At 38.0% G+C, this 14,462-nt stretch overlaps 1 protein-coding gene across 2 annotated transcripts; it reads right to left on the bottom strand.

Annotated features, from left to right (window-relative positions):
* Nucleotides 1-900: 900 nt before the first annotated feature.
* Nucleotides 901-13,312, bottom strand: wnt2ba (wingless-type MMTV integration site family, member 2Ba). Of its 2 annotated transcripts, XM_067372967.1 has the most exons (6): nt 12,852-13,312; nt 9,410-9,630; nt 3,398-3,675; nt 2,933-3,197; nt 1,757-2,018; nt 901-1,667 (listed from the first exon to the last, which is right to left on the bottom strand). In XM_067372967.1, the coding sequence occupies exons 1-5, from the start codon at nt 13,019-13,021 to the stop codon at nt 1,789-1,791; spliced, it is 1,164 nt and encodes a 387-aa protein (XP_067229068.1). In that variant the 5' UTR covers nt 13,022-13,312; the 3' UTR covers nt 901-1,667; nt 1,757-1,788. The 2 variants fall into 2 exon arrangements, with proteins under 2 accessions (XP_067229068.1, XP_067229067.1); XM_067372966.1 differs by having other exon boundaries at nt 901-2,018.
* Nucleotides 13,313-14,462: the final 1,150 nt, after the last annotated feature.

Raw genomic sequence — 14,462 nt, 5'->3', positions numbered from 1 at the left:
ATGACTAATTAATAAAGCTAAAAAAGTTAGTTTTTTTCAGGAACTGCAACATTATACATGGTTTAATTCAAGCAGTTAGAATGATAATCTGAATTTGATTATATAAGCAACGTTTGGAATTCTAATCAATGACATATCAATCTGTCTACTAATGATTTTGGAAATTTTCTGAGTCAGAATAATTGTATTGTCAAGGTAGATTTAATTAAGTTCATTAAATAATTAAATATTTGTTTAAAAATATATACATTTCTTAATTTTTTTAAAGGATTTTGTGGCAATTTTATATATAGTGGCCAAAAAATAAATAAATAGGACACTGTTTGTATAGCAACGGCTTTCCTTTTTAGTCTCTTTCGTCAATGGCAGTTTGTACAATGACAAAATAAGCTTCCATGGCCTTTACCTGACAGTTTCAGGTTGCTTTAGATTAATGGGGCCACCATTTTGGACATGCATTACCGACCAGCATGACAAACCGAGCGCTTCATTCACTCATCCATCTTAACAGCAAATTTAGAAACAACCATGTTGTCAAACCAAGGTGCTTCATTCAGACCAACAAAATGAATGGCGAAGAATGCAAGTCATGCTAACCTGACTATTTTTACTGCTCAATCTCAGTAAGCTGCTGTCTTATTTTAGCAATGATTTGGCCTTTAGTGCGGGTTTTACATGAGGAAATAAGTATGAAGTGAGCAGTAATACATTCAGAGAGGCCAATTGGCTTCAGAGTAGCTATTATTTCATGCACAAAACATCTTGAAGGCAATTTGTTTAGTTGCTATTGACTGCCTCAACAAAAACTATAAGTATTTTCAAAGACTTGATGCTACATTGCAAACTCTGAGTAATTCCAGCAACCTGAAGCCCACATTGTAGCAAATCTGTGCCCTTTTATTCTCAGAAACTAATGCAGCCAATCAGATTTGAGCATACAATTTCATATGTTGTGTCTATAGTCTGATGGTTTGGACTCTTTATTTCAATAAACATCACATTTCAATGAGAAATCCATCAGGGAAAATATTGACTTGATCGTAGACAAGTTAATCGGAACCAAACTCTACCAAACCAAACAAAAGTGCTCATATTTGAAGGGATGTTTAAGTGCTTAAGTATTAAAAAGATAACAAGAGATGAAATATATTTCTCTGATATATACAATGACAATGGTATATGTCATGATACACTGATCATTGATCTAATTCTTTCATGCACAAGTTGTGTATCAAAATCATGGTCCATGAAGTAAGTGAAGGGTAACACAGTTATCGCTGTTTGACAATATTTTTACAGCGCCCTTCAAAGTATCATTTTGGACAATTAAATGGAATTGTTCTTGGCCTGAAATGCGATTTATTTGCTATTTTCTGTGGGAAGCTTGAACTGATGCTGTAAATTGTTCTTCCCTAAAACTGCATTAATGCATTTATCACAGCTGTCCAAAAACATAATTTGATGTATATAGGCACACATATTATCAGTAAAAGGTGTTTTACAGTTTGAAAATAGTGAAAGGATTGTGTCCTGATCACAGTTTGTTCAATAAAACACCAGACAATGCCCGTTGTATAATTTCCCATGATACCCACCGTCTACCAGTGCTCCAGACTGGCTTGTGACCTCTTCTCTTGCATCATTGAAGGCGAATAAAGTTCAGGGTTCTGCAAGTGGAGATCAGAGCGTTATAGTCATAAACTACACATCCCACAATGCAGTGGCCCACCTTAAAAACCTGAGAACAAAAAAGCACCAGTAGCTGCTGATTGGTCATGGACACAGCAGTCAAGTCAAATCGAGCCAGTCGGGTTTCTTATGTGGTTTACAAGTGTGGACGTCCACAGTTTCCTCACAGTCCCTGCACTCCACAGCGCAGCACCATTTGAACTTGCACTCGCATTTGGTCACACGTTTTACACGGGTGGTGTCGTACCCACGGCCGCAGCACATGACCTCACAGCCGTCCATGCCTCTGGAAGACTTGTTGCACACCCGTCCTGCTGTACCCAGAGAACCTAAAATATAAATGCAGGAAAGGGATTCGGCATATATCTGGTTCATTATTTTTCAGTTACAATAGTAAAACTATTCCATTGTGACTCAACAGGCCATTCACATATTCCTAAAACATGTTTTCTGAAATCAGGACAAGCACTCTTCTATGTGAGCATTTGAGCGTGCCGTTAAAAACTAGCCTAGAGCGCCATCTGCTGTTAAAAACTAAGCCCAGAATCAATTTGAGAGGGAAGCATAGATTTGTTGACGCAGCCCTATTTTCAAGTCTAGGTCCCATTTCGCCCTAACTCCAAAAAATAACAAATAAATTATAATAAAATAAAAATATAAACATTATTTTTATTTAATAAAAGCATACAAAATCAAGCATATTTTAGGACCTATTTTAAGACTTTATAACTGTATTTTAATGATGATTAAGCACATTTTTATTCCTCAGTTCCAATAAACTAAATGATTTTACTTCTGATCTTTATTTTTATAATAGTCATTATTCTCATTATACTGGTAGTTCTCATTACTATAATCATTTAAATGTTATAAATTTAAATGATTACTGTGTTACTGAAAAAAATATACTTAAATGCAATAATTTTTATGTAAGTCACGAAAAATTAAAGGTAGAGGTACAATGACGTATAAATACTTTATTATTTAATGTATTGCAGTAATAAAATTGGGGGAGAAATGTGCTTAATACTGCAACAATGCCAAATCTAAATTGTCCTTAAATAAGTCTCATTTTCATTCAAATGCAAAAAAACTAATTCCGATTTTCTTTTGAGGTGAAATATGATTCAGGTATGTTCTCTAACAGCTTTTGTGAATTTTGCCAAGTTGCTCTTAGATGTACATACTATAATTTGGAAATATTGGTACAAAAACACTCAACACTAAGCTCTTTGTTGCTTACCCGCCGATCGGTCCATTAGGCAATAGTCTGGAGAGTTCTCAACGTATACTAGATCATTTTTGGTTGTTCTCTTGTATTCTCGGTCTGCAACCATGAAGCCTGTACCATCCTGGTTCATCATGACCTCCACAGCAGTATTGTACTTCTTTCTCAAGTAGTCCCCCGTTCGCCGGAAATCAGACATAGCCAGCCAGCATGTCCTGAGAGCACATGACCCACTGACTCCATGACACTTGCATTCAGTCTTCATAAAACGCTTCACTGCCTAAAGAAAACAAAACTCAACCCATGACCTATGAACCACTCCATAATAAAGACTAAAAAGTTCAAGTTTTTATAATTAGCTTGCTGATATTTTCCCCCCATGTTTCACAAAATGAACCCCTTTCAGGGTCATAGCCTGATTACCTATTCGGGTTTATTTTGCAATGATACTCAATCAAATTTGAGAATCTTGACACTTACCATTCTCCCACAGCGGTTGTTGTGCAGATTCATGAGTGCTCTGGCATCTTTGACCATCCTCTCTCTGGCGTCCACAAAAGCTTTGGCAAACTTGATACCATAGTTAATGTTGTCGCTACAGCCACCCCAATCAAAGTCCCCTTCTTCATCGCTGGCTCTGCCTCTCCTGTGGGTGTCGCAGCCACAGGTCTTCAGCTCTCCTTGACTGCATGCCCTGGTGATGGCATAAACCACGCCGGCAGAAGAAATTGCATAAACGAATGCTGCTTCACGGCTACCTGATGGAGGAGAAAAGTATGTATTTTTCATATTAGCATGTTAAAAATGTGGTATAGTTCTGTGCTTCAAAAATAATTTCAAGTTTAGTGTATAAGGCTGTGTGTCCACCAAAGCATTTTTTCCCAATTGTTTTCAATGGGAGTGCCGCGTTTTTAAAACAAAAGCAGCATGACAAGGCGCTGAGCGTCTATTTCAAGCTGAGCTCTGATCACTCTGTGTTGTTTACCGGTTGCAGAGAGTTGAAGATTGTTCAACTTTTGGTAAAATGCAGCATTTATTGCGCTCACTTTTTACCCAGCTGTCCAATCACAGTAGAGGAGGGGTGGGACAAATACCACATCAACCTACCCCCACATTAGGGTTGCCAGGTTTTTACAACAAAGGCCCGGTCCCAAATGGCAACCTTAAACTCTCACGGTCTTCCTCTGAGTCCGCACTTTCATGACGTAATGGCGCTTTGACTGCCAGATAAAGTCCTCGCAGACTTGCGGGCTCAGCTAAAGTGCGCATTGAGGGCACATAGCGGCCGCAAAGGGGGGCGCTCGTGAGCACCCCTCTGAAACCTAAAATGAAGAATGGGATACCCTACGGTCTCGTGGACTTAACAGACAGGCGCATGCAGCAACCATTGTAAGTCCACAAGACTGCTTAGAAGTGTGCCATTTGAGTTTCAGCCAAAATCCACCAAGTTGCTACTCAAAACTAGCCCAAGAGCGTTTCAGGCGGGTCCCCTGGTAAAATTCTCATTTCGGGGCTAAATATCATGTTATTTGGGGTCGCTTCAACCCGCGGACATGAAAAACAACCCGCGGCTACATTGTTAAAGTAAAGTTAAAGTAAAACCACAGACTTGGCAACACTGCACCACATCCTGCTTGTTCAATGGTAACAGATGACAACAACAAGCATAATAATGGAACAAAATCATTTAAAACAAGAGCTAGAGCAAATACTTTACATTGTATCGACATTTTTATATAGAAAAAGTACAAAAACAAACTATCTCTGAAATGAAATACTAGTAACACTTCTGCCGATATTCCGTATCATAGCAAGCAAACGTCTCAACTGAAAAAAACAAAAAATGCTGCGCTGCCGAAGTGCTCTCAAGTGCCCACACCTAGGTGTTTGCAGCAGAGCGTCTGGTGTTTTCAACTGGCTAAAAACGCTTTGTTGGACACGTGGCCTAATTTCAGTGCCAAGTGGGTTATGCACATTGTTTTATGTTGACTACAGGGTGCTTTCACACTGGCAGTTTAGTTAGAAACAAGTGAGAGTGAGCATGCAGTGTCATCGTGTAGAGCTAGTGTAATTAGAGCAGCAAATGAATGGCTTGCGATCTGCTGTCTCCTCAAAAGATTCTGTGCAAACAGCATGAAGGCACATACAGTAAACTCAGGTGTCAATCACGTGTAATAGCACCAAATGAACAAAAAACCCCACAATATATTGACCCACGTTCTGTTTTCTATCATGTGCTGTGCATGTAAGAGTTCATGTAAGATGAACTCAAATGCACCAGGGTTCAATAGAATAAAGTGAGTGTGAAACCAGACCAACCCTGCGGGGCGCCTGGAACAATTGCACTCGGACCACAGCAAATGTGCCTAGTGTGAAATCCCTCTTAGTGTCAACCTACGAATGGCTTACTTACAGTTGTCAGAAAGTGTTTTAACATTAAAAAAAGAAACTTTTCAGTAGTTTTAAACGAGCCAAGCATGCTGATGAGGTGTAAGGCTCTTAATATGATGTTAAATCCACTGTGGTTTTGTTATATCAACTCTCTAACATTATATCTAGATTTAAGCCCCTTGGCTGAACTAAGTGTGGGAGGCCACCCTACGGCTTTCTAACATTCGACTGATTCAAGCTGACACTCCTTCACCTTTAGTTTCTTTGGTCGATTGCACTCATAGCCTTGAGGTGTGTTTTTTTGCCAAAGTAGCGCAAAATGACCCCTATTTTGCTCATTTTCCTCCTCCAGCTCACGCACTGAGCCAGAACAGAGGGTGATATGTCAAAAAGAGCAGCTTTGTCTGTCTGCCAGAGTCATCTGCACAAATATTTACATCTCCTATTACTGTTTATACATCAGCCTGTAGAGAACCCCCTCCGACTAGCCACTTGTATTTGGAGAATATCCACTCTCTCTCAGACTTGGGAAGTGGAGACCTTTTTGTCCCTACCACTATCCAACAGATTAGCGATGCACGATTAATCGTAAAAATATTGCAATCTAGATTCAAACACCCATGCTATCTTATTACTACTTGACAAAGATTTATCTGTCTATTAAACCTGACAAAATCACACTAGATTCAGATCTGACAAAATCAACATTCAGATCTCTGTTTGCGCTGCCACTGAGACAGAGCAAGCTGCTATCATATAGCAATGAAACAGCTTCACAAACTGTCAGTGTCTTATTTCTGTTACAAATATTCAAATTATTACAGAAGCACTGGGATAAAAGTTTATAGTTAGGATATAAATACTGATGTCTGTGAAAGTGATCAAAATAGAGCAAATCACCTTTTGAAAGTAACTTGGGCTTCAAATAACGATTATATAAATTACTTTATTTATGACTTAAAAAATGGATTTGTCATTGAATCATTCATTCAAGAGATTCATTCAAAAACGGCGATTCATCCAGTTATGAAAAAAGTAAAGTACATGAGTCATTCAAACCGAATTTTAGAAATAGTTCATTGAAATTAATTAATCATTTTTAAATAGACTGCAGCAATTAACAATTTTTCAGAACCTCCAGTAAATTACATGTTTTGTTTAGTTGTCTGTTCAGAATCGTGGGAGAATTGTGATCTCTATTTGAAACAAAAAAAATATGATTCTCAATTTATCCAGAATCTTGCAGCTCTACAACAGATATATTGATGTGATCGTTGTCTTGTCGATATGCTTTACATAGATTTTGTTTTTGTAGCATGAAAGGCTGTAATGCATTTACTGTACAGGTATATGCCACCTAGTGCTGGGCAGTATACTGGCTTTTTCTTTGTGCAAAATACTAGCGCTTCCCCATAATAGTAGCCTAACCGTTAGTTGACAAGAACAGGGCTAGTCGATGAAAATTTTATTAGTCGAACAGTCTGAATTGGGCTACTTTAAAGGTGCCCTAGAACCAGTTTTTACAAGATGTAATATAAGTCTAAGGTGTCCCCTGAATGTGTCTGTGAAGTTTCAGCTCAAAATACCCCATAGATTTTTTAAATTATTTTAACTGCCTATTTTGGGGCATCATTAACTATGCACCGATTCAGGCTGTGGCCCCTTTAAATCGCGCACTCCCTGTCCCTACAAGATGTTCGTCATGCATGCTGCGGATCATGTGAGTATAGTATTTATTTGGATGTTTACATTTGATTCTGAATGAGTTTGATAGTGCTCCGTGGCTAACGGCTAACATTACACGCTGTTGGAGAGATTTATAAAGAATGAAGTTGTGTTTATGAATTATGCTCTTTTATGCTGTTTATGCTCTCATCTCTAGGGCTGGGTATCGTTCAAATTTTTTCGATACCGAGATGATACCGATACCTTGACTTCGATACCGATACCTAAACGATACCTTTTTCGGTACCAGTTTTATAAAATCTGTTTAAACAAGATTACATAACCTCAACAAAAATCTTTGGTTTTATATTTTAACTTTGTTGACTTTTTTTCAGACTCAAAGACTCATCTCCTGAGCCACTGCGGGGAATAAAAAAAACACAAATTAACAAAATTTACCCAACACAATAAATCAGTGCAAATAGTTTTAATAAAGTTTAGTTTTCAATGCAAAAATTAAATATGTGAGGCTCTTTTTAAATCACTCAGCAATTGTTCTTCTTCAAAAAATTAATTATTAACAAGATCAAAGCGGAAGTAAGAGTGACGCAAGTTCGTTGCAAATTATCCGCAGTATCAGGAGGACGCTGATACCTCTTTTTCAGCAGAATTGTTCGCGTTCTGGAGCCAGAGGCAGAGCCTGTGCTCGTGCAGGCGAACGAGCCTGTCACGAACCGGTCGCGTGTTTCCATAGACTTGAGGAACGAACGCTGATGTAAAGCTGCTGTGTGTTGTACCTGTCCATAACTAGACTATAAAAAACATTGCGCGTTCCGCTGTTTCTGCAGGCAGTGCGACACTTTTGTTTTCTGTTAACAGTATCTGTAGTGAACCGGCTGCTCACATAAACAGCCGTTTCTCACCCGTCCATTCGGAGATAAACTGAAAACGAAACCGTTGATTCAATCGCCCTCTCGCACATAGGGTCTCTCTCGCGCGTATAGTTTTATATATTTAGATATAAATAACAATGTAGCGCAACGTTACTTTCTCCTCAACGAGACAGCGAAAGCATTTCTCCGCCCCTCGAGGTACCGAAATTTGGTACCGAATGACAAGACACTTTTCGATACTCGATAGTATCGAGGCAGTTCGATCGGTACCTAAAATGTATCGAGTTCGGTACCCAGCCCTACTCATCTCCGTGAATACAGTAAGAAACGATGGTAACTTTAACCACATTTAACATTACATTAGCAACATGCTAACGAAACATGTAGAAAGACAATTCACAAATATCACTAAAAATATCATGATATCATGGATCATGTCAGTTATTTTCGCTCCATCTGCCATGTTTCACTATTGTTCTTGCTTGCTTATCTAGTCTGATGATTCAGCTGTGCACAGGTCCAGACGTTAATACTGGCTGCCCTTGTCTAATGCCTTGAACATGGGCTGGCATATGCAAATATTGGGGGCGTACATATTAATGACCCCAACTGTTACGTAACAGTCGGTGTTATGTTGAGATTTGTTTTTCTTAGGTCTTTTAAACAAATGAGATTTACATAAGGAGGAAGCAATGCAGTTTGAAACTCAATGTATGTCTTTTCCATGTACTGAACCCTTGTTATTCAACTATGCCAAGGTAAATTCAATTTTTGATTCTAGGGCACCTTTAACACTATTGCCACAGGTTGTTCATGTCCGTGGGTTGAAGCGACCCCAGATAACATGATATTTAGCCCCTGGAATGCGAATTTTACGAGGGGAGCCCCACCAAAACACAGATTTTAACAGATTTTCAGATGATATGGCTTATCATCTGAAACATGCAAGTTGTAGTAACTTTACATGGCCGCTCGCTTTAATGTTAACCTAGGAAAAATGTGGGCTATTCAAGTGTTTGTGCAGAGTGTGAAAGCTGAATAATAGCGCGCTTACTGCATTACAACTAACATGGAGGCGCCGGTGCGATCACTTGCACTTAAAATACTCTGTCATTTTCGGTCATACAGATAAGAGTAACACAACTTTTGAATCTGTGAGTCTACTTTTATTTGTGTGCACTCACAATAACAAAAAAACATGTGCTTTTGTAAAATAATGAAAGCAAACAGTGCCTAAACATGCAATTTACGTTTTCTACCTAAACATGCGATTAGTCGACTAATCTCTTAAAAGGAACGACTACTAGTCTACCAGAAAAATCTTTAGTCGAGGGCAGCCCTACAAAATATACCTTCTTATATCTTTCTTTTGATTTTGGGGTGGCTCTGACATGTTCATGACAGCTTCACCTCTGCACACAGCTTTATTTGAACTAACAGTTTGATACTTTATGAAATGTGATGCTTTTTAACATAATACAGGGTCGCATAGTTCATGTCTTATTACTGTATGATGATGATAAAGTGTAGCATAAATACTGACTGCGCAACATGACACGGCCAAACACAGTGTGGTCTCGTTCCAGCGTGCTGCAGTTCCAGCGATGGTGTCGGAACTGGTGCTGGCATTCTCGGATCCACTCTTTGGCTCCCTCTCCGATGGATTGCATGAGGTCTGGGTGTCTTTGGCAGAGCTGCCTCTGCTTGTTCACCAGCCCTGGAATGTTATCACAAATGACCCGTGCACCTAACGCACCAATGTACCTGCAGAAACAAACAGAGACACATTTGTTGACTAAGCATCTGCTAAATTAACAATTGTTTTACATAAGTGTTGTGGTAAGAAATCATCTTGTATTGCATTATAATTTAATCCATCCCATTTAAACATCAGAAAATGTCTTAGCTTGCTCTTCTGGGTCATCTTTATTTAAGACCAAACCTTCAAAGTTCCTGTTAGCCACACTTTAAAACACAGTTCTTTGGAATGCTTGAATCTCACTAGTCAATAATTCTGCGGTCAAATATTTTTGCGTAAAGACCACTAAATTGAATGATTGTCTGTTTTTCCAGTCAACTGATTTCCTGCTGTACTAGTTTCATGTCTCAGCCTGTTTCTTTAAATCAATATTTCATATCCATTTATTTAAGATATTTTGCAATAATGATACCCCTATGATATTTTACTGTCTGCAAAATCTCAAGGCTCAAGGACTCTTAAAAGGATAGTTCACCCCAAAATAAACTCAATCTCATGATGAAACATAACTATTTTGGGGTTGCCATTTTGTAAGAATTTGATCAATGTTGTTAGATTTTTATTTTTAAAAATGTATGCATGAAGGTCTACCTGTTAAACAGTCAGTTGAGCGAAATCGGATGACATAAGATTGTATGAATTTATATGAATTAGCTACCAATTCACCAAAACGTAAAATAGTTATGAATTGCCATGATAAAATTCTGTCATCACATACTCAACCCTCACCAGTATGATTTCCTTTCTGCCGTGGAACGCAAAATATGTTTTTGTTTTGAAAAATGTCTTCTTTTCACAGGCAAAGAAAGTCAATGGGATACAATTTTGTTGTGATCCATAGAAGAAAGAAAGTCATACAGGTTTGGAACAACATGAAGTTGAGTAAATCATAATTTTTTAAACTATCTCTTAAAGGACTATTTCTTACTCCATAATTTAGGACATCCCCAGCATGTCCTATTTCGCATGGTTCTTTGTTGATTAACCACATTTCTACAAAACATTTGCCATTCTGGTATTGATATTTGTGTTGTAGGTGTAGCATTTTCCTGGCCTATTCTTTCTGTTCAAGCGCACCACACAGACACCCTCGGCGAGGTTTATGCTGTGCTCACGCGCCCTTGTCTCCTTCCCGGATCTCGTTATCCAGTCAGTCGTGTCTGGGTTTGTGCGACAGCACTCCGTACAAACCTACTGAACAATTTCCACTCCTCTTATGGCTGTCCCTATCGCTCTCTCTCACTCACAATGACATACTAGTGCAAACATACGACCCAATGAAAGACTTATTCCTCTCGCTATAGCATCCATGGGAGGGCCTGCTATTGCCGGCTTTGCGCGGTTGCCCTGTTGATCCTTGACACACAGAAACACAATCTCACTCTGCCTCTCTGTTCCAGAACACTTATCAGCTGCATGCGGCTGGGATTGGGAAAGGCTGCTGCACGTGAGCCAGAAAACCGCTACGCGTGAATTGATTGCAACGATGACAACAATCCCCATAACTGTATAAATTACCATAGGAACTGAGAGATATTTATCACCACTGGCTCACACGGATTTGGGCATGCTGCCATGGCTGTCTTGCAGACTCACGCCGTTGAATCCCCACTGCCTTATGGAGGGCAAAAGGGGCCAGACGTATAGTTATTACAACAGAGATGATACAAATGATAACCCTCCTTTTTCCATTCATGAAATACGGTATTATTGTCTTATCATGTGCGTTTGAGAGAAACCGAGCGTTCATTTTAATTGAAAGTATCAAAAAATAGCGTGGACTGAGATTATGTTGTTTACTCAGCTGTGGGGCACTAGGCAGTGTGCTGACTATGTTGATATTGCTACCTCTGAGACGTGATGGGGAACTTATGAATGCTGCAATTAGACGTTTTTAAAGGCGAAGTCTGCCATTGTGTCATCATGTCTGCTGTTATACAGTGAAGAAATGGAGATGAAAAGCAATAACTTCTGAACCAAGTCACTTCAAATCTATATCACCCTAGCAAGTGTGTTTATATGGTGTGTTAGCACAAGTAGGTCTGCTGATCCAGCCAAGATCAGTTATAGAACAGTCTGAATTCTGGAATGTGTTGATCAGTGTCAGTTTAAGACATCAGACTCCTCTGTCTTTACTAACAACTGCTCTGAGAAGGCATCTAGAGATAATTTTCTCTCTTCTTCTTTCTTGTTGTCTCATTTTATCTGACTTTTTATTAATATCACTCTTTTTTGTGCCATTTTTGTCTTTCAAATAATACTAACTTTACATCACTAACTGATCTTCCTTCCTTGTTATGCTCTGGACTATGAGTGGAATTGGGAAAAAAAAATCAATTTAAAGAACATTATATTATTACATTAGATTAGACTGAATATAAATGTATATTTATGTTCTCTGAAAACATTTTATTAGTAACTAATGTTTTTATTATTATAATTATTATTTTGACATGGTTTCATATTTTGCAACTATATCCAGTATTTCTCTTCTGTTTTAATCTCAAATGCGTAATGCTAATGTATTTCTTGTACTTGGTGATCTAGGTGATCAAACTTGTGATTTTCTGCTGGGTGGATCATAAAACAGATGAACAAAATTACATTGTATTGAAAGGGGAAGTGAGTCATATCTAGAGACAAATGTAAACAACTTAATTGTGTAATCTGAATTAGAATGGCAGAAGAGGAATTTATTGAACTGCAAAATTTAACTTAGTTAAATTTTGTATATCAGGGTGTTCCTCACCCTGATATACAAAAGTGATTTTTTTTTTTTACATGTGATGAGCTAAATACAAATTTAAATACAAGCAATAATTTTATCTCGATAAACTTTGCTTTTCTAGATAAAAATTACAGTCATATGAATTTCATATAATTTTATTTTTACTTCCTCACTAATCTAGGAATATCAATCCTAATTTGGAGTCATCCCTAACAGGGTCAAACAAGAATCAAATGAAATCCTACTGGATAAAAAATTCCTATTTTTAGTTTTTTATTAAAGGATACTTGCTATGATTGTTCCCAGATTGTGAGACAAAATATGTGAACGTACTTTTAGGATTTGGTTTGAGGGGACTGGTTTATCTATGTTGTAAATTACAGTAAACAACCCAATACTACTTTACTGCAGCAACAGTTCTATTAGTTTTACATTAGGTCGAACAGTGCGCATGAGTGGCTCTTGTGCCACTTTAAATAAACAATTAGAAACACCTACCACCAAGACGAGTCCACAGTGGGAGTAAACATGAGCAGCAGTAAGATAAAGAGCAGGTAAATCCTGTGAGCGGTGCCGCTCGGTTCACGGCGTGAGAGAAATCCTTTACGCGCGCGCTGTCTTTCCCTGCGCGCTGCTGACGCGCAACCAAATCCATCAAACTCGCGCATGTTATACACGGTCAGTTTATGAAATTTTTTAATCCAAAAAAAAAAAAAAATGTCACAGGTTCATTGTGGGTCTAGGGATACTGTATTCCTCACAATTCAAATAATGTATCTTTCCACGTTAGGATCGATAAAGGTACTCTGAAATATCCATATAAAACAGCCTATTTAATATTCCTAAGTATCCAAGTAAGTTCCTTTCATTCGAGCAGCAGAAGGAATCTGAAAATATCTCTGTTAAAATAGTTATCACGGTTCCTAATTCATTGCGTCTGGACCTGTCCATTGGGTGAGGTACAGTATATGTCCCGCAGAATCAGATTCTGAGGAATATCTCTGGTTGGTGGGGGTGTCCTGGCGCTCATTGGCTGGAATCAGCACGAGGAGATGAGATGAATGAGCGCGCGTCAACACACATTTCCTGATGCTGTCACAGATAACATCCGCGCTTTTCAACACACTGTCAGGCGTTACTCTGACAACTTACAAAGAAGTAGACCGTCGTTTTTGCACACTACCATGATATTTTTGATGTATCTTGGATTAAAACATAATAATATCATCGTATGCCTAAATTAGTAATACAATCGTGCCCCACATGAAAAAAATACTATAGTATTCATTATAGTAAACTATAGTATACTGTATATATTACAGTATTTACAACACTTTGTTAATGAATGCTACAGCATACTGTAGTATTAACTATAGTGAACTGATAAACTGTAATAAAAACAGTAGTATTCTTTAGTTTTTACTACAGTAAAATGTAGTGTATTGTCGTATATACCCTTTAATTGTAGAAAACTTTGTACAGTATTGGGTAAAGTCATTTGTTTATATTACTATAGTTATATTACCACAACAAATCAATCTATCTATCTATCTATCTATCTATCTATCTATCTATCTATCTATCTATCTATCTATCTATCTATCATCGCCTTATAACATGCCTATATAATGTAATATCGGGCCAGACGTCCAGTGTTTGTTTTGGTTTCAACATGCCAAACTGGTGTATGCAAGTCTATATATAACTCAATGAATACCTTCTCAGCCAAGATAGTAGCCATTGCTCATATATTTTGGGAAATGACATTGTGATTGAATGTATAGGCCTATAATCAGCCCACCTTGCTCATAAAATACACCACTGGTATTAGATGGAGGGTAAACTGTTTTACACACAGTAATGCAAAGTGAACAACAAAAAGCTCCAGAAAGAATGTTTCTGGTCACTTTAACTCAGACTGTGCTTTAGCTTCCTGCCAAGATCAATATTGGATGAAATATGCACATTAGGAGATACGTTTTCATAGTATCCTTTTTGGTTGAATGGCATTTATTTACTTATATTAAATATGCACTATGTATATTACAAGTTTTGATATTAGGAAAGACTTGGAAACAGTATATATAAATGAGCCATAGTAGTGATGCT

Source organism: Chanodichthys erythropterus, chromosome 21 (genome assembly GCF_024489055.1).
Source record: "Chanodichthys erythropterus isolate Z2021 chromosome 21, ASM2448905v1, whole genome shotgun sequence".
Taxonomy (NCBI): domain Eukaryota; kingdom Metazoa; phylum Chordata; class Actinopteri; order Cypriniformes; family Xenocyprididae; genus Chanodichthys; species Chanodichthys erythropterus.
Note: the sequence above shows the minus strand (reverse complement) of the source record. Positions and strands in the feature narration are given on the sequence as shown.